This window comes from Prinia subflava, chromosome 17 (assembly GCF_021018805.1).
Source record: "Prinia subflava isolate CZ2003 ecotype Zambia chromosome 17, Cam_Psub_1.2, whole genome shotgun sequence".
In the NCBI taxonomy this organism is placed as follows: Eukaryota; Metazoa; Chordata; class Aves; order Passeriformes; family Cisticolidae; genus Prinia; species Prinia subflava.
The window spans coordinates 3172433-3197050 of record NC_086263.1 but is presented as its reverse complement, the minus strand read 5'-3'; the positions used below and the strand labels follow the sequence as shown (position 1 = coordinate 3197050).

General features: G+C 42.0%; 1 protein-coding gene across 11 annotated transcripts in view; it reads right to left on the bottom strand.

Annotated features, from left to right (window-relative positions):
* The window catches only part of KATNIP (katanin interacting protein), a 61052-nt gene that overhangs the window by 11118 nt on the left and 25316 nt on the right, over positions 1-24618 (bottom strand). For all 11 annotated transcript variants that reach the window (XM_063414201.1, XM_063414204.1, XM_063414200.1 and 8 more), the window contains 8 exons: positions 17817-18714; positions 12793-13521; positions 12027-12235; positions 8327-8390; positions 6296-6473; positions 3791-3956; positions 438-595; positions 70-134 (listed from right to left, as the gene is read on the bottom strand). In XM_063414201.1, coding sequence (XP_063270271.1) covers positions 70-134; positions 438-595; positions 3791-3956; positions 6296-6473; positions 8327-8390; positions 12027-12235; positions 12793-13521; positions 17817-18714 — 2467 coding nt within the window. The remainder of the gene's footprint in view (positions 1-69; positions 135-437; positions 596-3790; positions 3957-6295; positions 6474-8326; positions 8391-12026; positions 12236-12792; positions 13522-17816; positions 18715-24618) is intronic.

The following is a 24618-nucleotide window of genomic DNA, read 5'->3' as shown; positions in this document are numbered from 1 at the left end:
CAGGACTGCTAACTATGGTATGTAACTCTAAAATATTCCATATGACAAGGAAGATGAAGGGAAGGATACAACCACAGGGCATTAATGGTGCTTCATAGTCCATACTGGCTTGTTCCAGTGTCCTTGAAGGAACCCTGCAAAACAAAACCAAGACAAACCTGGTTTTTTATGTACCCTTGGCTCATTCAGAAAAGAAGAGAACAAACCCAAAGAACTAAACCTCCACAGACACCACCCCACGCCTCCACCTGTGATGATGACCCAGACTCTGCTCAGACCTCGGTCAAATTTGGTCAAACCAAGTGAAGCCCTGCTCCAAGTGCTCCATGTTTCCATCCAGGAGCCTCACAGAGTCAGCTCCAACAGGGAATGGGAAACGACACTGCAACAGTGAAGAGAAACCACGTGTTTCAGACAACAAAGACATCCTGCTTTACCTCCTGGGCACTCTTGGAGCTGGCCGGGGCTGTAGATAGTCAGCAAAGAGAATTTCCTGAGCAAAGTCGAAGTGGCAGTTGCCCGGTCCCTTGCGGATGAGGAAGCCCTCCGTGGGGGAGATGCTGTGCCCATCCAGCACCACATGGACCATCTTAGCCTGGTTTAAAAGAACAAAACAAAAGATTACCTGACATGATTTACATTAAAATAATTGCAAACAATTCTATTCACTCCAGAGACTGAAATAATTTTATTTAGCTGTATTTATTTCATTTCTCTAGAGTGTGACTTCCTTTGGCAAAAGAAAGCCTAACCCAGCAGACAGCAGCTGCAATCCATAGTGTCCATGTCATCACTGACACTGATGGGGATGGCTCAGGTTTGGGGATTTGGGGGGGAAAAGACTAAAAAAAGAATTGACAGATCCTGTAATTACTGCATGGCACTAGATCTCAGCAAACTGAAGCTGCTCCTCTTCACAGAGAGGGTGGTCAAGCATTGGCACAGACTGCCCAGGGAAGTGCTGGAGATCCCATCCTGGAGGGGTTTCAGAGGTGTAGATGAGGCATTTGGGGACAAGGGTCAGGGCTGGCCTTGGCAGTGTGAGGTTCACAGTTTGACCTTACAGCTCTTTCCCAGCCTAAACAATCCCCTGGTTCCTGGGCCTGCAGCAATATTTACACACACTAAGAGAACAGGAGGGCTCAGCTCTCAGGTCAGTCCCTGTCACAAAGGGAGACATGATGAGGACACACCATGCTCCTGAATGCTCTGCTGAACCAGCTGGGATTGCCCAGCCCTGGCTGGGGGCACCTTCCAGAAATCCCACGGCCTGGTGCTCTCTCCAGAGCAGATTTTGGTGTTTCTGTTGCTTTTCCAGCAGCCTGTATTTCAGCAGTTCTGTTTATCTTTGTGGCAGGTGGCACTTGGATTTCTCCAGGTTCACACAAACTCCTCTGCCAAGCAGTGCTGTGTGGAACCCCAGGGCACAGGAATAAAGAAAAGGCGCCTGTACCAGACAGAGATAATTGAGCTGTGACCACCTCAGAGATGCCAGCACACCTTATCCAACCTCTGGAGATCAAAGTGAATAATTCAGGCACCTTTATTCAGATAATGCAGGAGTCCTGGCCCCTTTGCCCTCCCCCAGCAGCTGTGGAGCTGTATCCATGATGGCAGAACAGTTCAATCACCAGCAACAATCAATCACTGCACCTTGCTCTCTGATATGTTAAATATAACTTAATGTTCATCACAAGCAGCATTTACTGCCCTGGGTCTTTCACTAAGCACCAGTTTGTGCTACACTGGAGGGGGCTCAGTTCATTTCCATGAAGATTAATTAGGTGGGAATGTTTGTATGACTACCAATGTGGAGAAATAACTATTTCTGGCTTCATCTTTAATACACTTGGGACCAAATAAAGGAAACATTTTTTTTCATATGAGAAACTCTTCTGCATGCTGCTTTCCAGCTGAATAAGTCTGCCAGGCCAAGAAGAGGAAGTGAGAAATCCACTGAAATCCACTTTCCTAAACGGAAACACGCAGTGAATGGGAAGTCTGCAGAGTTACAGATGGAATCTTACCTATTATACCCCAGCTGCTTATATTTATGTGCCCTTTACAGCCCTCATTTCTAAGTAATTCTCATCATCTGAGGAGGCACTCAGCCATCACATATTGCATTTTACAAATGGCATAACAAAGCTCTCACAAGGTGATTTTTCACAGAGCTGCAAATAGCAGCCGAGTCTTCATTCTGACAGTCACTGCCATTCCCCTCTCACACTGAAGCTGTGAATAGAATCCCCCAGCCTGCAGCTGCCTAACAAATCATTCCACCTCACACCCAGGGACTGCTTCCTAGAAGGAGCAGCAATACTTCAAGAGACAGATGTCAGGATGCCCTGGGTTTGCAGCCTAAAACCTCCTTTCCTGTGGCCCAGCAGCCCTTGCATCTTTTGTTTTCCAAACAATTTATTTTATCCTTCTACAAGGCTGCAGGTATGGGCTCCTCCTTTAAGTGGTATCCACTAACTCCTATGGGACTTGCAGTATTCATGCAGGTAGACACCTGTATCAGACTCACTTCTTTTTCCTACCTAGCCAAGTAAATTGCTGAAAATACACCTTTCTTCTTCTTCTTTTTTTTTTTTTTTTTTAATTGGTTTGGCCTCCAGAGACCAAATTCCACGTTAGATTTTAGAGATTTAACAAGCACTGCTCAGCAACAACTAAAATATCAGTAAGTTACCAACATTATTATCACCCTAAATCCAAAACACAGCTCCTGGGAAGACAATTAACTCTATCCCAGCAGAAATCAGGACACAAGTGTCATTAAACCCCTCATTTGTACAGGGGCTATATTTAGATGGTAATGCTCAAAATGCTCCAGAACCCTCCTATGTTTCAAATGTGCTGGGCAAATGTGATGGAGCACAAAATCAGGGTCTCTGTTCAAATCTCTGGATCAGTTGGGATTTAATTGGAAGATCCTTTTCGTCATCTCCCCAGTTTATAATGTTATAACATTTTTATTCTTATTTATGGTCTGAATTTGGACATTGAGAATGCAACAGTTGCCTTTTGGAGTGGAAAATCTGGGAGCAGGTGGATTCCTAAACTTTCTGTGCAATGAACAGCAAGCTCTGTTTGGTTATTATTATCATTACACGTGTAAGTACAGCAGGAAAAGGAGGGACAGCCAAACTCAGAGTGAAAAGGTGAAAAATTATCTCTATCAGCTGTCAATTGTCAATCCCAACAATTTAGTACAGAAAAAAAGATATAAACCAGGCAATTTGCAAATAAGAGAGGATTTATGTTAGACAATTTTAGCTAATTTATTTTAGTCAAACTGCTTGAAGGTGGCAACTTTCCATTTATTAAATGTTAATATTTCAAAAGACTCTTCCTGGAAAAGGCAGTACTGAGTGAGGGGCCTTCTGAACCTGAACTAAACAGAATTCCTTTGAAAAAGTTTCCCTCATATCATTCCCTGCATTTCAGGAAATACAGAATCATATAGTAGGTCTAGATACAAGATACTGAGATACCACTTCAGAATCATATATCCTGAAAATAATATGTGCTATTGTATGTGTCTTAGAAAAATCAGCTGTGAAGAGTTCTTTAAACCATCTCTGGCTTTTTCTTTTTTTTTTTTTTTACTATCTGCTGTTTGTGGAGACAGGAATGCATTATACCTGCCACAAAATTCAGCCTCAGACAATCTAGAAAGATTTATGGTGTTCCATTAAGGCAGCTATATTCATTCATCACAGTACCAATTTTCCAATGCACTGCTGTATATTTTTGCTGGCAGTGCTCCTTTTCTTTTACTTACCCCTCTGTAGGTATCCTCTGGAGATTTATTATAGTTCCAAAAGCGGAGCCCTGCGATACTTTCAGTTTTATCAAAATGGATTGTGAGCAGATGATCTTCTCCAAAAGAGAAGGGAATGAGCCACATATGGTCATCCTCCTCTGTGATATTAGTCCCATCTATTAACCTACAAAGAGAAAAGTCCATTAGCTGCACAAAGGGAAAAGCTGGCTTCTCTCATCAAAGGCAGGGACTTTCCTAGGGTTCATTTTATTCTAGATGCCACTTCCAGCTTCCAGGGCCTCTCGTGTCCTTGTGCATGCAATTAAAAGCACAGAAAACATCAAAAATAGCATGCAAGTATTGAACCAAAGGCAGTGGGGGGAGAAAAAACCAGTATTTTCTTTAGTTGGGTCTGCTTAAGGCAAAACAGCAAAACCCTTAGGTTTTCCCTGTGTGAACAGGGACAGGAAAGCTCAAGTGCCTTTGTAGCAAAGTGGCTGAAGGCAGAACTCAAAGCCAGCCACAATATCATTTATTAAGCCAGCTCCACGCCCAAAGCAGCGTGTCTGGCACCCTGCAGGGGTTTCTATGCCAACACAGCTCTGCTGGATGCCAGGAGGAGCTGGATGGCAGCTGGATAACCCTGAGCAGGACCAGGCTTTGCTCACATCCCTCGTGGACACAATTAGCCACATCCCTGTTATTTTAAAAAGCTCCCAACCAGCAGGACAATGTCTTTCCATGACAGCACAGACTTCAGGCTGACTAAATAAAGTTAAAGCTGGTATTTTGTGATATTATATTCTTCTACCACAAACTGTGCCGTACAAAGATGGAGTAAAGGAGAATATGAATTCATTTTCCACTGTAACTACTTTGGTACACTGCCAAAAAAAGTAAGTCTATACTTACTATTTATTTAAAAGTTTAATGGAAGAATGAGTGCCAGACTTGGCAATTCCTTAAAGAAAAAGATTTGAATAATGACTCTTTCACAGAGGAACTTATTAGGGAGTCCATGAGAGAAGAGATAATTCTTGATTTGGTCCTGAATAGTACACGGGACCTATTCCAAAAGCCACAGTTGAGAGCACTGCAATGTACTCAAATTCAACATGCTTGCAGGAATATCCAGAGCCAAAAGAGCCTCTATATCTTGTGCCCAAAAAAGTTCTCCAGCAAAACAATCAAGATTGGGGGAAAAAAAAAGAAAAAAAAAAAAGAAAAAAGAAAAAAAGAAAAATTAAAAATATAACCCACTTACTAAGAAAGATGTTAGAAAGAAGGAGGACTTGAAAACTCAGAGCCAGCCTGGCTCAGTAGCAGGATAAACAAAGTTGTTATGGGCTATCTTTCAGCAAAATTCATGATCAAAAAAGCCCTAAATTGATAGACTCATAAACTCTGGAAGGTTAAATGCGTATGCACAGGCCAAAAAAAGAGTCTGAAGGCTAGCAAGCAAAAGATACAATAAATAAAATCCCTCAAACACATCAGGGGCAGAAAGCTTGCCAGAAATTCTGTAGGATCAACATATCACTAGGCTGCAAAAGGAGCATTCAGAGAGGAGAAGGCACCAACAAAAAAGGTAAAGGAATTCTTTGCATCTGGGTCCATTAGGGTGGGGTTTGGAGAGACTCCCCCACCAGAATCTGTTCATCACAGGGGATACCATGGGAAGATTCCTTAGATCAGCAACTGCCTACAGAGGAGATTTTCATACAAGATGGCAGAAGGAACAAGGAATTACACAAAGTAAGGCTGATATCTGCATCAGATTAGCAGAAATTACAAACAACAGAGTTAGTGTGCATGGAGATAAATACAACGTTCTAAGGAAGACTCCAGAGCCTTTGAGAAGACAAGTCCTAATTCATAAACCTGGTCTCAGCCCATAAACAAGCCAGCAAGACAGGATTACAACCAAAAATACCCTTTAAAATGGAGAGATGACTCAGAAACAACAGGATGCAGCTTCAATAATATCCAAATGCCAAGTCCTCTCCAGATCTCCAGCCTGTAATTTCTACACTGCTGCCATTTAGATGCACAAGTTAATCTTAGGAAATATACTTGTCAATGAATAAAACTTCATTAGATTTGCCAAAAAAAAGTGCTGCAAAATGGCCAAAAGAATGGCACCTATTGGTGCATTTTCCCAACACATCCTCACTCTCTGCTAACGTGAAAGTTTTCCTTGAAATTATCCATAAATCCTGCATAAATATCACTCAATATGCACAGACAGATGCTACAGAACACCCACATTCCTTCCTGGAAAGTCCTTGGCAGAAATACCAACCAGGCATGTTCCCATCTCCCAGCTCAAACACCATCTTTTGGAAACATCTCATTCATGTTTCTACAACAAGCTGTTCCTGGACAGCCTGTGAATTCCAAGAATGAGCAGTGATGGGATGAAAATCATGTTCACATTAACATGTGTTAACATAACAGAAGCTTATAGAAATGTTACTTTAGAAAATCTGATGTAAAATGCATCCCAAGTCTTTGGTTACTTACTTTTCCAACGTTCTGGAATCTCCTGTGTACTCTGGAAGATCATTTAAGTCTTGGGGTGAAGCAGACATCTGCTCTGCATTGATTTTTAATGCTTGACCATCCTTTCCTATCACTTCAAGTCCTGTCAGTCCCAGGTAATAAGAGTCTCCCCAGGTCATGGTGAAGTTCAGTTGCAGGCCTACATAAAGGAAGATAAATTTAATGTCTCTGTAAACTTAATGGTTTGTAGCAATGAGCCAACATAAACACGAGTGCAAACCCCAGTGACCAGCAGCATGGATATTTTGTACAGATTAAATAACTTTATATGCTGGAATTGGATATTTCCTGCTCTGTTTGTCCAGCTCCATGTAAGAGCAGCTTCTTTTAGTCTGTGTCAGAACACCTTCTTCACTTGAAATGATACAACTGCTGATCCAGCACGTTCCCAAGTGCCTCATTACTGGGACTGCACACTGACAGGCAGCCAGGGACACACTGAAGCACTTACATGACAGATTTTGTGATTATGCAGACACAGAGAAGACCCATTAGTCTGAGGTTTATCCATCATCTTTCACCAGCTAAGTGACTGTATAGATTCATATAAATCCAGCCTCTCAGAAATCCATACATTTTTAGAGAACACCTACTCACAGTTAGAGCAAAGAAAAATTTGGTTTACTAATGTTTTTAAGTTATTTTCTTCACATCAGAACTGGACACTTCAGAATGGAAGCATTTTCATTGGACAGCATCAGTGAGAAGCAGAAATATTGATTAGGCTGTATCTCCAGAAAATAAACAGGAAAGGAAAGCTGGATGGACAAAAGGCTGAATATGAATCTCCTGTTCCACCTGTTTTATGCCTCAATTAAACGAGAGAAATAGCATGTACAGATATAACAAGCAAAATTCCAATCTAATCAGGTTCCATAAAAATCCATCCCTGTAAATTACAAATACCTTTCATTTCACACACTACAGAAACCCACAAATAATCAGGTTGGGTAATGTCTGAAGAAGCATGAGTAGTCATGATGTTTGTAAAACAAACAAGCATTAAACCTCTTAAGCCATCCAGCTCCCAAAAAGCCAGATCAAGTCTTGGTACACACAGAGATTCACTTGGGTGTAAGCTCTCACCAGCACTTGCAGGGACCCAAAGAAATAAATAGCTCTGTCAGCTGACAAATCTGGAGCTGTGGCTACACTGACAGCAGATCCGACTCCCAAGGCAGTGCTGAGCCTGAAGATGCTCAGGGTAAAGCAGGCAGGAGCTCTCAGGAGAATTGGGCTGTTCTCCAGTGGGAAGCTGCACTGAAGCAGCATCCACACAGATTTAGTATTCCCCAGAGTTTAGGGTTCCTTCACAGACACTCAGGATGGCCTCTGGAGATGTCTAACCCAGCTCCAAGCTCAGAACAATCCAGCATCAAGGCTCTCAGGAGCTTATCCAGGGGACATTTTATTTTCCTGTCTCCAAGGCTGGCAGACTCCAAACCCTCTCAATCCAGTGTTGGACTGCACTCAGAGTGACAAACATTTCCTAACACCCTGCTGGAAATTCTTGTCAGAGGACCAGGAACTGCTCCTGAAGCTTTTGGGCTATCCAGAAACCCTCTGGACAACAGGTGAAAGGCCCACAGAGAGCTGGTTTGGTACAGAATAATAAATCAGGTACTTAAGCAGGGATATAACACTGATCTAGCTTTACTGTAGGGTTTCTATTGTCAATCCAATCTAAAAAATTCATTCAGTCTACATAAATACAAAGGATTGGGAGAGAATTACTGGGTAAGGGACACAGCTATTAGAAATCCCATTCAGGGACTTGGCAAATGGCTAATGTTATTTTTCTGAGATTAAAAGCCAACTGTTACAATATAATGTTGTAAATTCCATAGCAAACAAAGCTTCTGCCTTAAATATTCAATGACTCTTCTTTATTCCAAACCTGGCATCTGTCACAAAGTGCTGTACAGCTCTGATAAATCAGATAATATATTTGGGGGAAGGCTGGTTAAGCAAGAAGTAAATGTAAGAACTTACATTTTCCAGTGAATATTCCTGTTTCCTTTGGTATGCCTTCAGAAACAGAGTCTGGCTCTTGAACCTAAAAAGAAAGACAAGAGGTGCAAGCAACAGGTTCAGTATTACACTTACATTGATTGCTTACAAACTCTGAGATTTGTACCTGTTTCTTTTTGTATATCACTCTCTCCTCTGCCTCCCCACCCAGGCTGTCCTGCAAATAATGGAAAACATGACCCAAAATGTAGAATGTCAGAAAGCCAAGTGTTTTTAGAAAGCCAAGATTTTGGGTTCGTTTTTTGCTTAATGCATATAGAAATGTGAAATGGGAGACTCCATAGTGTGAGCTACCTCTTCTCAAAGAGGCTGAAATCCTTAAATCACACTTATTCCCCTGCAGATTGCCATCAGCAAGTGATAACATGCTGTATTTGCAATATGTTGCAAATCTGTTGCAGAGACAAGGAGTCTGGAAGGAAGTCAAGACCAGAGAGTGCCACCACATTTTCTTCTCAAGAATTAAGAGGCAGAACAAACAAGCAAACTTGTCCAAAAGCTTGTGCTCTGGCAATGCTAATTAAAAATTGCCTGTGCTATTCAGAAAAGTGAAGAAACAGATGACAAAATTTGCTGATCACACTGGGGCAATCAGGGTAGTAAAGACAAAAATGGCAAAGGATTGCAGATAGAATTCACTTCACTGAGTATGTGGGATAAAATGGCAGATTTTGTTCTCTGTGGGCAAATGTAAAATGTTACACACAGAGAAAATAACCCTAACTTCACATAGACCAGTATTGGCTCCAAAATAAATAATAGTAGATTAGAATGAAATCTTGGCATTTTTATAAGTAGCTCTATAAAAACATCAGCTCAATCCTCATTAGCAGTCAAAAGGCCAAACAGGAAATTAGAAGTCCAGACTCTTTCTCTTTAATTCATCATTAGAAATAAACTTCCTGTCATCCACAATGCATCAAATGGATCTACACTGTACCCAAGAAAAATAAAGACTTGTCAGCACTTGTCTTCTACTGTTCCATCAGATCCCTGCAATTTAACCTCTGATCCCCAGGACCTCGTGTGTTCCCACACTGCAATATCCTCCATGTGGCAGCAAATGTCCCTGGGGGAATCAAAGTAATTCAGGTGAGACTGAACAAGAAATGAGCCCTGAAATAAACCCACAGAATCTATGAAGAGGAAAATCCCTCCCACCGGGGGTACCTCTCTCACAAACCAGTTCTGCTCCTCAGAGCAATTCTAAAACACCAGCCTGGGAATTAAAATTTGCAACTTCACTGAAAATCAAAACCTATGGACACAGTAAAAGGCACCTGGGTGTGCTGATTGCAAAATAATGCTCTCCCTAGCAGACCATAAAGCATTTGTGCCAAGGCACGTTATCACCTCTTTTCTCCCTTTCTTATCTACTCAGATCTCCTCCTGATGATTCCATTCCACTGATGCCCAATATATTTTCTTTCAGATATGGTCTCATTTTCTACTATTTTAACTACTTCTGCTAGTGAGCATTGTGCTACCTATGTTCTTAGATTCTTATGGCTAAAACAAAACACCACCATAATACAGGAGTTATTGGAAAAGCAATAAAAAGGAGAAAGTATTACCATGGTCTTACACCAGACCACACTGTCCAACATCTTCCCTGTGAGGAATGACTAAAGTAGGAGCAACCATTCTGGAAAAGATTTAGAAGACTAACACAGGGATATAAATCTCTTAAGTGGCTTGAAGAAGGGAGTGGGGAATAACTGTTTTGTTTCTTCCAACACAAAACCTAGACAACATTAAATGAAGCTAACAACAAACAGAAGGAAGTTCTTCGTGCCATGCAGGTTCAGCTGGGAAACTTGCCACACAGCACTGTAAATTTTAAAAGTGCACGTGGGTTCAAAAAGCTGGTGGATGAGTTAAAACAATAAAAAATCTGTGGCAGGATATTAAACATAGAGGATAAGTTAAAAAGTCCTTGTGAGACACATTTCTAAGGGCTGAATGAGTGTTTCAGAGAAACACCACTCTGTGTTTGTGCTGTTCTTTCTTCCTCTCTAAGCAGCCACCACTGGCCCCAGAGTTGGATCAAGTGCAGTAGCCACAGGTCTGATCTGCTACAAAATCAACATATTAAGGATTCCTGAATTCACTGACAGACAGATGGCCATGGATAACACTGACAGAAAAGTAAGACACTTCTGTAAGAGCTTTTGGAAAAGTTTTTAGCAAAACACATCACTTCATCTACTGAATGTGCAACAGGGAATAAAGGTGAATGAGCAGCAGGGGCTGGCTCAAACTGGTCAATACTGGTCTGACAACGTTAGGCTGGGGAAGATAAATTGTGCAGTGGATCTGTGCCATTGTGGAGCATAAACATCCCCCCACAGAAATCCTGATGGTACCAGCAAATACCCAGTGACAGGGAGATCAATGGCTCAGTCACAACAGCTTTTGTTATTCCACTGCTGATGCAGCAGTTTCAGAGTTAGACCAGGGGTGTGAAGGGCATCAGGGATGAACAGCAAAATGAAAGGCAGAACCTGTGTCTGAGCAAGGACCAGACAGGCCAGGGCCAAGCTTCTGCTGTGGAAGAGATCCTGTGAATGCTCACAATAAACATGTGATCAGGAAAAGAAAGGCCAGCTGCACTTTGTCTTCATGAAATCCTGCACTGAGCAAGGTTCTGAGCAGCTTCAGATCTGCAAGCAAAGATGGGATCAGAATTACTGCAGAAGTGCAAGGGTTAAAGCCACTGTCTCGTGGTCTCAACAGTGAGATCAAATTCAACCACTGGATCTCCTTTTGTCTTGTGAGCCACCAGAAAAAGAAGACAGGACAGTTTGGCAACCACACAAGGCTCTTTAGGAACCATCCCTGGGCAGATTTTGGCTGGAGCAGCTGGAATTTGGATTGATTCAGCTTTGGACCTCCTGACAGACTCACAAGTAAGAGTGGGAACCCTAGAACATGACCACCTCACTGATGCAACAGAGGCTGCTCAGGAAGATCCTGAGAAAGTAGAAAATTTAAAGGAAAACAGGTCAAAGACTGCCACACAAAGTCTTGAGAAAATCCTGAGGGGTCTTTGCTCAGATACAGGACTGTTGGGCTGGAATGGCATCAGGGAAGAGCTCAAGTGCTTGGAAATACAGCCTTCCTCCAAGGAGAGAAATACCTTCTGCATGGACTAGAAAAGAGATGTTTCTATACAAAATGCACCCAAACCTGTGACAGTGCTAGTTGTCAGGAAAGAAAAAGAGAAAAAATAACAGGAGAGTCGAGAGGAAGAAACCCTTCTCATTTAACATCCTTAATTTGTGGAGGAAGAAATCAGCAATGTGAAAACTATGATAAAACCTTTTGGTTTGGAGTGCCAGGGAGCACAGCCACTCAAGATAGGAGTAACTATAGGGGGAAAAACCACTAACAGTGCAGAAACCTTCAGCAGTACCCACATCATAAAGAACTCCCCTAGTCTGTGTCCAAGTAAATAAAGAAGTTGCTTTATTAATTAATCAGAGAAACCAACACTTGGAGGACCTTTAGGGCTTAAATAAATAGTATAAATTATTGATCTGGTGAAAAAAAAAATCTTCAAAATAGTCATAATTGAGTTAGTTCTTCTGCAGTTTTAAGTCCATTAATTCCATGTTTCAAACAGACATTTACAGAGAGTTTTGAACACAGAGGCCCCTACCTGTTGACCCTCTGTTCTCAACCCTGCTTGTGTAAAGGGTCTCTCATCTCCCTCCCTGTCTGCAGTTGTTGGCCTCTTCAGCTCTTCCTCATACCTCAGGGAGCTGGAATCTCCCATCTCTCCATCATCTGTCTCATCATAGCAGTAAATGGCTTCAAGAATATCATCATCAGTAGTGAACAATATGGTATCCCCAAAGTGCTCAGGAGCTGAAGGCAACACACAGGATTAAATGGAGAAATAATGCAAAAAAGAATATAAAGAAAGAGAAAAATCATTTTTGCATTTAATTTGCAGCAGTGTTTAAAGATAATACATGGCAAATTAATACTGACTGTGGCTATAATTAGTGTTTCACTCTCAAACTGATACTTCACAATGGAAAAACCTAGAGAACTCCTTCAGTTTTCAAATACACATAATAGAAAATGGGGGGAAAAGCTTCCCAATCACCTTTTCCAAAAGACCACGTGTGTGAAAACAAGCAAAGAGCTGCAACTCTGAAATTGCTAGTGCCTATCTGATGTGATTGAAACACAGACCTGTTGCTAAGACATAGTTAAAAACAGAGATTAGCTCTGTATGCTGCTAAAATCCCCAGTATCAGTGAAGAATGCATTAATGGGCTTTGCATTATGGTTTTAAATTAAACACCACACAAAGTGCCAGCTTGCTTTGAAGTGGAAAGTGACAACAAACAAGCTAAACGCATTTTGTTTGTGTTGTACTGCTGTTTCCACAAGGAAAATAAGAAATGCTAGCCTACCTCCAGACAAGGTTCCTGAGGCTTTGGCAATCTCTCCTTTAAAGATGCACTGCTCATCCAACACCATGATAATGTCTTTCACACCTCGGAAGGAGTGGATGCGGGATTTGTTGTAATTCCAGATCCTGATCATGGCTACCTGACAGGAATTCACAAAGTCAATAAAGACAAAGTGAGGTTTTCCAGGGGTGAACGGTGCCAGCCAGAGGTGCATATCATCCTGGGTCCGGTTCACCCCATCTATTAGGTTGGTTACTATCCTGGGATCATTTCCATAAGCTGGTAAAATATTTATATCAGGGGGTTCAGCTGTTATTTTTGCAATCTGAACAGGCTCTCCTTTAGAACTGAAAATTTCAATTCCATTAAGACCAACATAATGTCTGTCTCCCCACGTTGTTCGGATGTCTATCACCAAGTGCTGCCCATAAGGTAAAACAGGGATTTTAAAATCACTTCCATCCTGTATCTCCACAGAATTTTCTTCCTCTTGCCTCTTGGGTAGTGTTTGTAGTCCCTCTTTTCTCTGAAATTCTCCAGGCCGGTTGATTTTCTGTTGGTGAAGAAACTCATCAAAGATATCCCCTTGAAAATCCATGTTCGAGATCCGACCACGGTGGGAATAATTAAATTTCACCAAGGAGTTCCAGGACTCCTGCAGAGTGTGTTCCTGCTCACTGCACCACTTCATTCTAGAGGTTGCTACATCCTTGATGAGAAAGTCTTCATCTGAAAACAACATTACAAAAGCATTTAATGCACAAACAAGACTGGGAGCAAACCACTCCAACTCTGACTTTGCAAAATGATGCTGTGTCCCTCACTGGGAAATTCTCTGACAGCAGCACTTTTATTTTGCCTCTCTGTCATGAAGGCCACCATGTCCCTTCCCCAAAACTTCCCTTCCCCAGTCAGACACAATGAACAAAATCACTTTTACCTATGGAGGAACAGAACTCCTGCCATGGCACAAACTGCAGCTAAGTTTGAGGCTATGAATTCTTGCCTCAGCCCTTAAAGAAATTGGGAATTTTGCCCAGTGATACTTATTGTGTGGCTGTCACAAGAGTTTAAATCATCCTTTTGCATTTCTGCAGGTCTTTCATACAGCTGGGAATGCATGAACTGGTTAATGTAAAGCATTACAGAGAAAAGCTCGTTCTTGCTCTCAAAATGAGCCACAGGTCTATAAAGAAAAGTGGTGGGAAAAGAAGTAGGTTCAGCAAACAGGGAGAATGAGGTGAGCACTGCATTCTAGGCAGGTAATGTCCAAATATTTCTCCCACTTTTCAGCAAGTGTGAGATGCAGAAGGAGGATAATGAGAGGATATCCAATGGGAATGCAGCGAGGACAACAGAGGGGCACAGTGGGAGCAAAGCACGTTCTCCCTGTGGCTGCACTCAGGAACTGCTTCATTTCCATCTCAAAACAATTAGGAACAGATAATAACCAAGATTTTCAATAAAGCAGTCACTCATGTATTTTCTTCAAATAAATGAAGAAAAGGAAGTGGAGTACTAAACAGTTACAGGCCCATGGGCCAGATTTTACTTCTGTACAGTGTCCTTGGGTGGATACTAAAACAAATGGTTATCAAGAATAAATTGCCAATTGCTGTGAAATGCAAAATAAAGTTTTCCCAAACGACTGCTCAAGACTAACTTTTAACTGTGTTTTTGGAAATACTGGAAAGAGGCAATATTCCTAACCTACCCGTGGCAAATAATCATTTACAGTGGGGACACGTGAGATAAAATTAAGAATTTTAAAGCAGATGGGAAACTACCTGGAGAAGAGTTGTCTTCCAGAATGAAAGGCTGGAGACCAACCTGGCCACTCCTCCTTGCACCACAAGGAAAATGCAGACATGAAGGAAAGGTTCCTACTTCAGAGAACATCAGATACTTGTAAATCCCTTTCTTGCTTACACCACTACCAGTACAGACACTCAAGAGCTGAGTGATCCCCAGCAATACATCCCAATCCTCACAATTCACCTGGACAAGGTACTGTACATATATTCACCCCTTAAAAATGTCAAAGCTTGAAAATTTTGGGATGAGCGGAGTACAGCAGAGTATTTAACATCCATTGACTTTCCTTGTTCGGGAGGGTTTTCTTCTTTTCTTTTCAAACATGAAATTCTTCCAACAGTGCAGAGGTTCCACTTCTGAAGCCCATCTAGGGCAGTGCAATGGAATTTCAGAGGTTTGTGGGCTACTTGAAGGAGTGGTAACAGGAGAAGTGGAGCTCTGAAAGGAAAGCAGAGGTGGCCCAAAAGCAGACACCAATGGCTGAAGGCTTCCAGGGTGTGGCTTTTTTCCTTTAAGAATCTAAAGTGCATTGTTTATTAATGACACCTCAAGCATCTAACTCCCCTGTGGGTTCAGGAGTGTCTTGAACCAGCAATTCAGCTTCTGATGGCAATACACACCACACAATTCCTTTCAAAACTTTAGTAAACTACATTTCGGGGCAAGACTACATAGAAAAAATCCACCTTTCTTCTCCCTCTGTGTTAATCTCTTTTTTAACTCCCTGCAGTTATAAACAGCAATCACATTTCCATGCTGCAATCACTCGCTTCATTTCCCAAATCATTCTAAAAGCTCTCCTCTGTATCTGTTCCACTTGGTAATCAGCTTTCCTGCAAATGGATGATCAGAGCTGCAGTTTTCCAGCCGAGGTCTCACAAGTGCCTGCGTTGGGAAATTGAGGTTTCCCAAGTGCCCAAAGTGCCTCTGCTGATCCATCCTGGGAGTGCACTGCTCCAATCACTGCTCACACCAGCATTTCACTCAATCTGCTGTCAGCTACTCAGCCGTGATTCTTCTCTTCCTCGGTCATTTGCAATTGATGATTACTCAGCTTACAACTTAATTTTTGGTTATTAGTCCCCAGATGAGCCTGCAAGCATTCTACTGAATTGCATTCCATTGCTCCAGTCCTCAAGTTCATCGTTCTGTGCAGTTCTTCAATCTCCTTAACTCGTAATAAACCAAATTATATGATATTTGCAAATTTGATCAGCGTGCTCCCACCATTTCCTTCGCACATTAAACTGGTTATCAAAGAAAAATTGATGTTTTTATAGCAACATTAACTCGAGCCAAGCCTGTACGTGCTGTCACTAATTCCTGTTGTTCTTGTGAGCCATTTAGTGACCAAAGCCACGCTGTGACATCCACAGGAGCCTCTGAGCCTTCCTTTGTCCCACCCTCCTCTGGGAACTGCCCTTCTCCCAGCCCCAGGCCAATTAAAATCCAGCATCTCAGGGAACACACTTTAAAAGGTTTCCCTGTTGTTAAAGCCCTCTCAGCTCCGCTTTGAAGATGGCTTTAGCCTGCACACACAGCAGAGAGAACAAAAGCTGCAGGGTGGCTGCAATTTCCCAGGGACTAAAACACATCAGGAGCTTTGAGCACCACAGGACAACCTGCTCTGAGCAAAATCAGAGGGCATTACACTGAAAAATTATAACCCTCATCTTACAATTTACATTGAAATTCCTAATTTTATCTCCATTTTCACAACTGAACAGAACTTCCCACGGTGGGATTTATTTATGGTTTTCACAATGTGAAGGTTTTTCATGTAACAGATACTGTAAAATGTGTGAAACAGGCTGCAGGGAGTGGGGTGGGTGAAGGGCAGATGGCACCTATTCCAAATATCCCCATTCTTTTCTTCTTTGAGGTATAACTTCAGATACACTGATGAAATTGCTGTTTTCTCCACAGAGGGTCAGACAAGGAAAAAAATCAGACATTCTAAATTTAGAAAGAACCATTTCCCTCACCTATGTCGGAAAAAATCCCTGCAGTACCTCTTGTAGAATTTGAATTGGCACTCCTTCATTTAGGCACATCTTCTGTCCCTTGTCACCCTTATTTTCTTGTAAACACCCAAATTCAATATACAGCAAGATATATTTTCATGTAAATTGTTCTGATGTTCAATCATCCCCAATATTTCAATTTGTAGTTCTGTAACATCTTATTCCAATACTCTGGGTCTTGTTGTCCTTGTTGTATTAAACTCTTCATTTGAGACAAGACACTGAATGCTTGAATTACATTACTGAATGACAAGAATTACAGAATGCCAAAGGTCATCTCAGAATGAAGGTCCAAAAACCAGGAGTCAGGGTGACATGGCTTGAAACTGAGAAAGGAAGACAAAAATATATCCCAAGCAATGGCAAGGTGGGGGAAGGAGAGACAAAGCAGAACTTGTGGGTAAGAAATTCTACTTTTCTGTTATATACACTTGTTGAAGGCAAAACTATTATCTCATGCCCTAAAAATTTCATAGCCATGGATTGCCAGATGTTGGGATAGAAGGGAACTTGGGAAGTGGCACAAGTCTCCTGCTGTTCCCTGGGGACACTGCTGGATCCTGCCCCAGGCAGAACACAACTGCACAAAGCTGGATTCTCCATCTCCAACAGGAGGTTTGGGGAAGGAGGACAAGGATAATCAACAGCACAGAGCAGACAACAGCTACATTTATTAGAAAACTCTTCATAAATAAGCAAGAAGTCCGAGGGAGAGGTTTGTAAAGTTATGAGCGGAGAAGAAAAATATGAATAAATATATTGAGCAACGATTCTCACTGAGAAAAACACGAAGTGACTACACAAATAAACTCTGCAAATGTGGGATGTAATCTTCTTTATCTTTCTGCAGATTGTAATTGATATTAGCAAACATTTGCTGTCTGCAGGCCTGTCAATCTTTAGCATATAATCTACTGAAATTTAGTCTTCCAGCTGCTCCAAATAAATTAAAAGCCCCTAAATCAGAATGTAAATTATTCTGAAGAGTGTTTCATATCAGGGGTAGGACCAGGAGAGAGACTGAGTATTCTCATGAGGAAAATATCACAAATGGCCAAACTAATATCCCCTGTCTAAACTTCCAGGAATCTCAACAGGTCCCTTCCCACCTAAAATGAGTTTGTGCTTCTGCAAAACAGAGAACACATCAGCACTTGTACTAAGGTTGCTATTGTGACCTCTTACCTTTAAGAGCAGAATCATCTTCTCCAAGATTTGTAGTGTTTAATCCCAGCTTTTTACCACACGTGACACTTCTCCTTCCACTCACAGGGTACTGTGAACTGCAGCAGTTTTTGTTAGAAAGGTGGTCAAAAATGTCCAAGTCCACATCAGCATCCTTTCTGGTCAGCATTTGTGATCTCCCATCTCCAGTGGCATTTCTATTATTGGGTCCTCCCAGTTCATGCCTCTGACATTTGACATCCTCACTTATCAGCTCTGAGAAGTTTTTCATGATTTCATCTGGCTGTGTTTGAAATTTTGAGCTGAAATTCGGTTCTGTAGCAAGCCACGGAGGCTTCTGCCTGCTGGGAGTAACCTGATTATTCTGTGTTACCTGGGAAGATGACTGTAACCACGAAGGAATTGCACCTGCAGAATCAGTCAGTTTTCTTCCTGTTAACTTTTCCATTTGCTCACTCAAACAAAGCTCATCATCAGACTGAACGTGCTCTGGAACTGCTGCTGGTGCTGCCTCCTCTTTGGCATCTTTTATACAAACTTGAGATGGGAACGCTTTTAGATCATCCTCTAACTGAGACAAATTTTTCTTTGTAAAGCTGATTGAGTTCATCTTAGGCTCAAGAAGATTTTCTTCTGGCAGAGCTTTCCAGTTCAGTGAAGCACTGTTTGATTCTGAGCATTTAAAATGTAGCTCTGTTTCCTTGTCTGGGCCTGCAGGTGCATTTCCTTCTCTCCTCTCAGCTGAGGGAGATGCTGAGGTGTTTTGCTTGTGATCTGTAAGGTCAATTGTGGTGTTGTGGTCAGCAAGGAGATCTCCAGAGCCTCTCTCTAATTCACCATCAAATACAAGGTTCTCATCAACATACAGCTTCACTTTCTTTGCTCCAACATCAAGGTCCTACAAAAATAAAGGTACGAAGATTTCAATCAAGCTTTCAAGCACTAGGTATCACTGCTCTGGGACTCTGACATTTGAACACTTAATCAATAGACAGATGAAAACAATTAAACCCTGTGTTAGTACGTGCTTTTGACTGCTTTTTAATCTAAAGTTGAAACTGCTAAAAATACTGTGGAATATATAAGGTTTTTTAGAGGACTGAAAACCCTGCTAGACACTGCTATGAACCACTTTGTCTGACAAGGCTTGATTATTTAGAAAAGCTTGAGGGAAGAAGCCTAGATTAAGTACAATTCTATTTGATCAGGATTTAAATTCCAGAGGCACATTTTCCTTCATCATCCCTAAGATTCCCCACTTTCACCACATGTTCCACAGTGAACAACCACCCAGATCAAAGCCACCAGAGTTAAAAAGAGTGACAGAGTTACAGAAATGCAGAGCTAGAAAGTACAGTGAGGAAAAAAAATCATCCAGTCCATCTCTTTCCACTGAAGAATGTAAAATAACCTACACCAATGTGAAGAGATTTGGTTTTAACAGTTTTCAACTAATCTGCCTTGATAGCCTATTCCAACACTTAACTAGCCTTTTAAACAGCAGGCCTTTATCTCAGACACAATTCTGCCACTCACAACTTTATCTCTGTGTTCTCCTTCTCTGTGGCACTCACCAATACCTGATTTTTTTATTCCATTGAAGTTAGAACTAATGTTCTTTCTATTCTCCTCACCATTTCAATATAACCTTTTCTCCCTCCTGACAAAAATACCATTATCTTCAAAGAAAATACAGAGATGAGACACAATCCATCTCCTTTCTGTTCTCTAACTTGTCCATCTCGTGGAGTCATTCAGAGACTCTCTGTTCTTTCCTTCTTTTTGTGAAAACTAAGAAGCTTTTTGTGAAAGTAAGAAGTTTCAGTTTCATCCCTCTTGCCCATCTCCAGTCTGTCAGCTCTCCTTGAATACTGATTTAAATTCTCCTCTGCTCCCAGACTAAACCAGTCACTCCTTCCCTTCCAGGCACAAAAGTCCACGGTTCTTCACTCCTGAACACACTGTTTAAGCCTTACAAGTTTTCACTGCTTCCATCCTGTTGCTTTCCCAATATTAACATCTCTGAGGCCAAAAAATGCAATATGGACCTGCCCAGAGGAAAAGCAGAAGATGCAGGCATGACAAGAAAGCTACAGGTGAGGGAGGAGAGTGGGTGCAGGAATGCAGGACACACTCCTGACAGGAAACAGAGAACCTTCCCTGAGCTCCCAGTGAACAGCTGTAAACCCAGTTTAATTGGCCATTATGGCCTGGCAGCCTGTGGAACTCCTGTAGGATCATAAAGTGCTGTATTTCTGTGCTGATGCAGTCAGCCATAAACCAGGATATTTTTTCCCCTTGAATGAGCACACTGCTGGATTGATCTAACTGGGGATCAAAACATTTCAATAATTACATCTGTTGAAAACTACCTGCATGGCTCTGTCTAGAATTATGATGGGGAAGAGAAAGACTATCAGGATGTCCCAATAATGCTATTTTTTGAAATTTCTGTATGTCTAAACTGCCAATGTCCTCCTTAAATGCTAGAGATATTGGATATTCATAGTTGAATTTGGGATAACTGGAACATTTCTCCATAACATTCCAGCTCTACCACTCTTAGGAAAACCCAGCCCTTAGTTCTGCATTTTTACTTGAAAATAGGTCTAAACTGAAGGAAACACCAAAAATACAGAGATACATTTGAAAAGTATTTGTCAATGTCATCTTTTTAAATTAAAATCAGCAACTTCTTAAGAAAAACTTATTTTGAAATGAATTCCACTGCACCCACCAGCAGCAGAGGAGGTCAGGTAGACAGAGAAAATGCTATAAAATGAGACAGTGGAGCTCATTGTCCCTGAAAAAGGGACAGTCACCAAAAAAGGGCCACTCACTTCAAAATGGCTTTTCCAGTCAGTGGGAGACTCTGTTCTCTGATGCTTTGGAATGTCTGGGATAGGTATTTTAGGAAGCAGAAAAGGTGTGTGAACTGCACCAAGATGAAGCAGCCATGATTTCTAGGATAACACAGACAGACTGGACTGGGGCAGGCGTTCCAACAGCTGATAGCTCAGAAGAGCTCATGAAAATCTGCACCAAAATCCTGAGCACGCTGAGCCTCAGGGAGGAAAAATCCAAACACATCTCAGAGACTCCAGGAACAAACATATGCAGGCACAAGACTAAGAACTGCTCTTTTTCATTCCCTCCCACCCCTCTTCTGAGTTTGCAGTTGCTTAGTGATCTGTTCTGGTGGAAAAGATTGACAGTTTAGCTTCCCCAGTACCACTGCTCAGCTCTCCTCAAGCGTGAGGCTGGAAAAATCCCTTCCTCAGGAGTAATCCCACCCTGTAAACAAACACTCAATACTTCATCCAAGGCAGGGCTTTTCCCTCATGGAAAAGTCATTAAAAGGGCACAGTGTCTCAGAGCAAGAAAGTAGGTATGAGCATGGTCAGAAAGAAAAAAGATTTTGTGAAAATAATTCTGGTTCCTTTTGATGTTCCTTCCCAGCTTGCACCCTCAGCCCTTCCAGAGTGTCTGCTGGGATAGTGCCTCCAAGGAGAAAATAAAGGTGGTGATTCTGGCCATTTCTGGGATATTTGTGCACAAAGGACAGAGCTTAAAACCACAGGCACTTTTCTGAGAATTCCTCCTGGACAGAGGACCTCAAATTGCTTCTGACTTTTCAGAAAAGTGCGAAAATGAAGCGGTAGAAAAGAAGTCAAGTGTTGCTATGGTTTTCGGACGGCACAGAAATAACAACATGACTCTCCATGATGGTAAAGATGAGAGCAAACTTTATTCTTCTACATTCTACTTTTATAGAGTAGTTCGGTACCAAGAACATGATTGGTTATTCAGCGTCTACACTCTTTAGTAAACATCTCTTTCCAGTAAACATGTTGGAAAAACACCACCTGCAGATGGTTTCTCACTTCCCAAGGTTTGTTTGAATTCCTCCTTTAGATTTCTCAGGCTAACATGAGAAAGTTGTTCGCCTGCCTTTCACACAGACACTAGCAGAGCCTGAAGCCTAAGTTCAGACCAATGTCAGGCCCACATCTCCCCCTTTTAGTTTTTGCTGAGGGTGGCGTCTGTGTCTGTGTCCTCTCCTGCAGGGCCCTTGCAAGAGAAAAAAAGACAAACATGACACCAGAAGTCCCATTAGTAATCAACCAATTACTAAACAGAACTTTCATTGGGCACCAACTTAAATGGTCAGGGAAGTTCTGTGGCATTTGGTGTTGACCCTTCATAACCATGTCCATGCACCAGCGTCAAGCTTAGCTATTTACTAATTCTAATACAGAAAAAAACAAAACATCATTAGCCTGCTCAAAAATGGCAGTCTAATTTGTCAAGATCTATCACTCTAGGAATCATCCTTTCAGATAACAAGGGCTTTTCTGCCTTTTAGCAAAGGACAGTGGTCCTTGCATCATACCTGCAACAGCAAACTGATTTAATTTTCCAATTATTTGGACAACCTGAGTTGACCCTTTTTTTTTTTTTTTTTTTTTTTTTTTTTTTTTTTTTTTTTGATGGTAAAATGCATGTGATGTTTGAAAGGGCAAAGACCCATTGCAAGATGTGCAGGACTGGACCACTGGTCACTCAATTGGCCCATGATACCTGTAGGATGTCACCTAGAAAGAAAGAATAAGAATAATAAAATTAATAAAAATATCAATAAAAAGATATCTGACTCCAAAAAAAATCTACATGATCCCAAAGACCAGAAAGGCAAAAACCACAAAGTGAAATAACAGCCCTTAATAACTACAAAACATACACCGAAGGCACGTGAAATATTACCTAAAATACAACTACATCTATGTAGGAAACTTAAATGAAACAACATCTACTATAAAATTAAAACACATGAAAAGAAAAAGTCCATTGAGACAAGATGTTGATCCTTAGCATCACTGGATGTCTTCTTGAAGCCTGGAGCAGGGAGTGACTCGAGGATGATCGATGAAAACAGGACCATGCTACTGACACAGGACTTCTGTTGTCTCCATAACTTCCAACCGCATGGTCATCTTTGCAGTCTATGTGACAGCCACTAAGGCTATGCAATGTCCCTTTTCACTCCTCAAAGGTGATGTGTAACACGACTGCTGAACCTGCTAATGATAAAACACAGGCACATCTTCTCCTTAAGTTAACAAACTTGTCAGGCTCCATTGTCTAAATTCAACATCCAGGTTTCATATTTACTCTTTCTTCAGGTTCATAACATAAATGTTACATTGTTGCAAGTTATCTTTTTAATAATAATTTTGATCAGCCCAGGAACTGCAAAAGCTGAAGTGCTTCTTTACCAGTGAGATCCTGTTCATCCTTCCCGGGCAGGAATTCCAGGTTCACCTCAAAGATCAATTCAGCTATTATATTTAAAGGTCAAATTGTTGAGTCAAATAACTCATGTAATTTCTTGCTAAAACATCTGGGCAAATAGGCAATTCCCATCCAGAGAGAGCCAAGGCATGGCCAGTGCTCAGCTCTAACTGCAGAGGAATCCCTTACACCAATTTTAAAAACAAGCTTCTTAAAAATCTTATAATAAAAAACTAATATGGTAATTGACACCTCCTAAATTTGTCAGGGTAGAGATGCTCTGAGCTCAGCAGGCTCTTGAGATGGTCTGTGACCAGGATTGGAACTGCATCCCAAACCGTCAGGACAGAGGAGGCATTCTTACAAACTCAGATAACCTTGTCTGGAAATCTGAAAATATTTAGAAAATCATGAATGCAAAGCTAGCATAGACAGCTAGAAAACAAGGAAAAATTCTTGGGTGACACGTGTCTTACAGGCAATTATAGACAAATAGCAAAGTACATGAGAAGAAGAAGCAGAAGCAGCAGCAGTAGCAGCAGCAGCAGCCGGCTGTAGAACTGTGATAACTTTATCATATCTGTGAATTCACATCAAATATCTTAAAAACTGAGATAACACTTAAAACATAACTGATGGTTATACTGTAGGATTATTAATAATACTTGTGTTATCTGCGAAAGGCAACAAAGGTTGCTTATTTGTTTTTTGTATTTCTTGCCATTTTTCTTCTATTATAAACAGGCATCTGTTCACAGAGACGCCTTGAGAAGAAATGTTTTGAGGGAGGGGGGAAGGGATAAACCCAAACAAAAATCAACTGTCCCTCTAAAAGGAAAAGCTTCTGCTCACCTCAAAGGCGACGAAGCTATTTGGCCCTCCCTCTGTGGGGCTTTGGGGGCTCAAGGGCCCCAGGGCCGCCCCGCGGAGCTGGGGGAAATCCAAACAAACGTGGTCCCCATTTTTCTGTAAAGGAAAAAGCTTCTGCTCACCTCAAAGGCGACGAAGCTATTTGGCCCTGCCCTGAGTGGGGCTTTGGGGGCTCAATGGCCCCAGGGCCGCTCCGCAGAGCTGGGGGAAATCCAACAAACGTGGCCCCCATTTCTATGTAAAAAAAAAATTCAAGCGAAGCAACTCCCACAGCATTATCCGCTGTCTAGAGGAACGGCAAGTTCCTCGTGCCCTATTCGCAGTCAGCCGCTTGGCCCGCAGGGAAGGAGTGGGGGAGCGAACCCCGCCGCTCATGGCGGGGGGAAGGGGGAAAAGGAGCGAGGAGACCGCTCCTCCGTTCCTATGACGACTTGCTGTGCAAATTCACGCAGGAAGGAAATAGGGGGGAAACGGAGAGGGGACAACGGAGCGGTGCTCGGCGGAGCTCAGCCCGCCGCCGCCCTGCCGCCGCCTGTCTCAAGCGGAGAGCCAGCGGCCCCCCTCTCCGCCCTGGGGGGAAGGGGGGGAAAAGGAGCGAAGAGGCAAAGCTGCTCCCAGCCGCCCGTCTCAGCGGCACCGC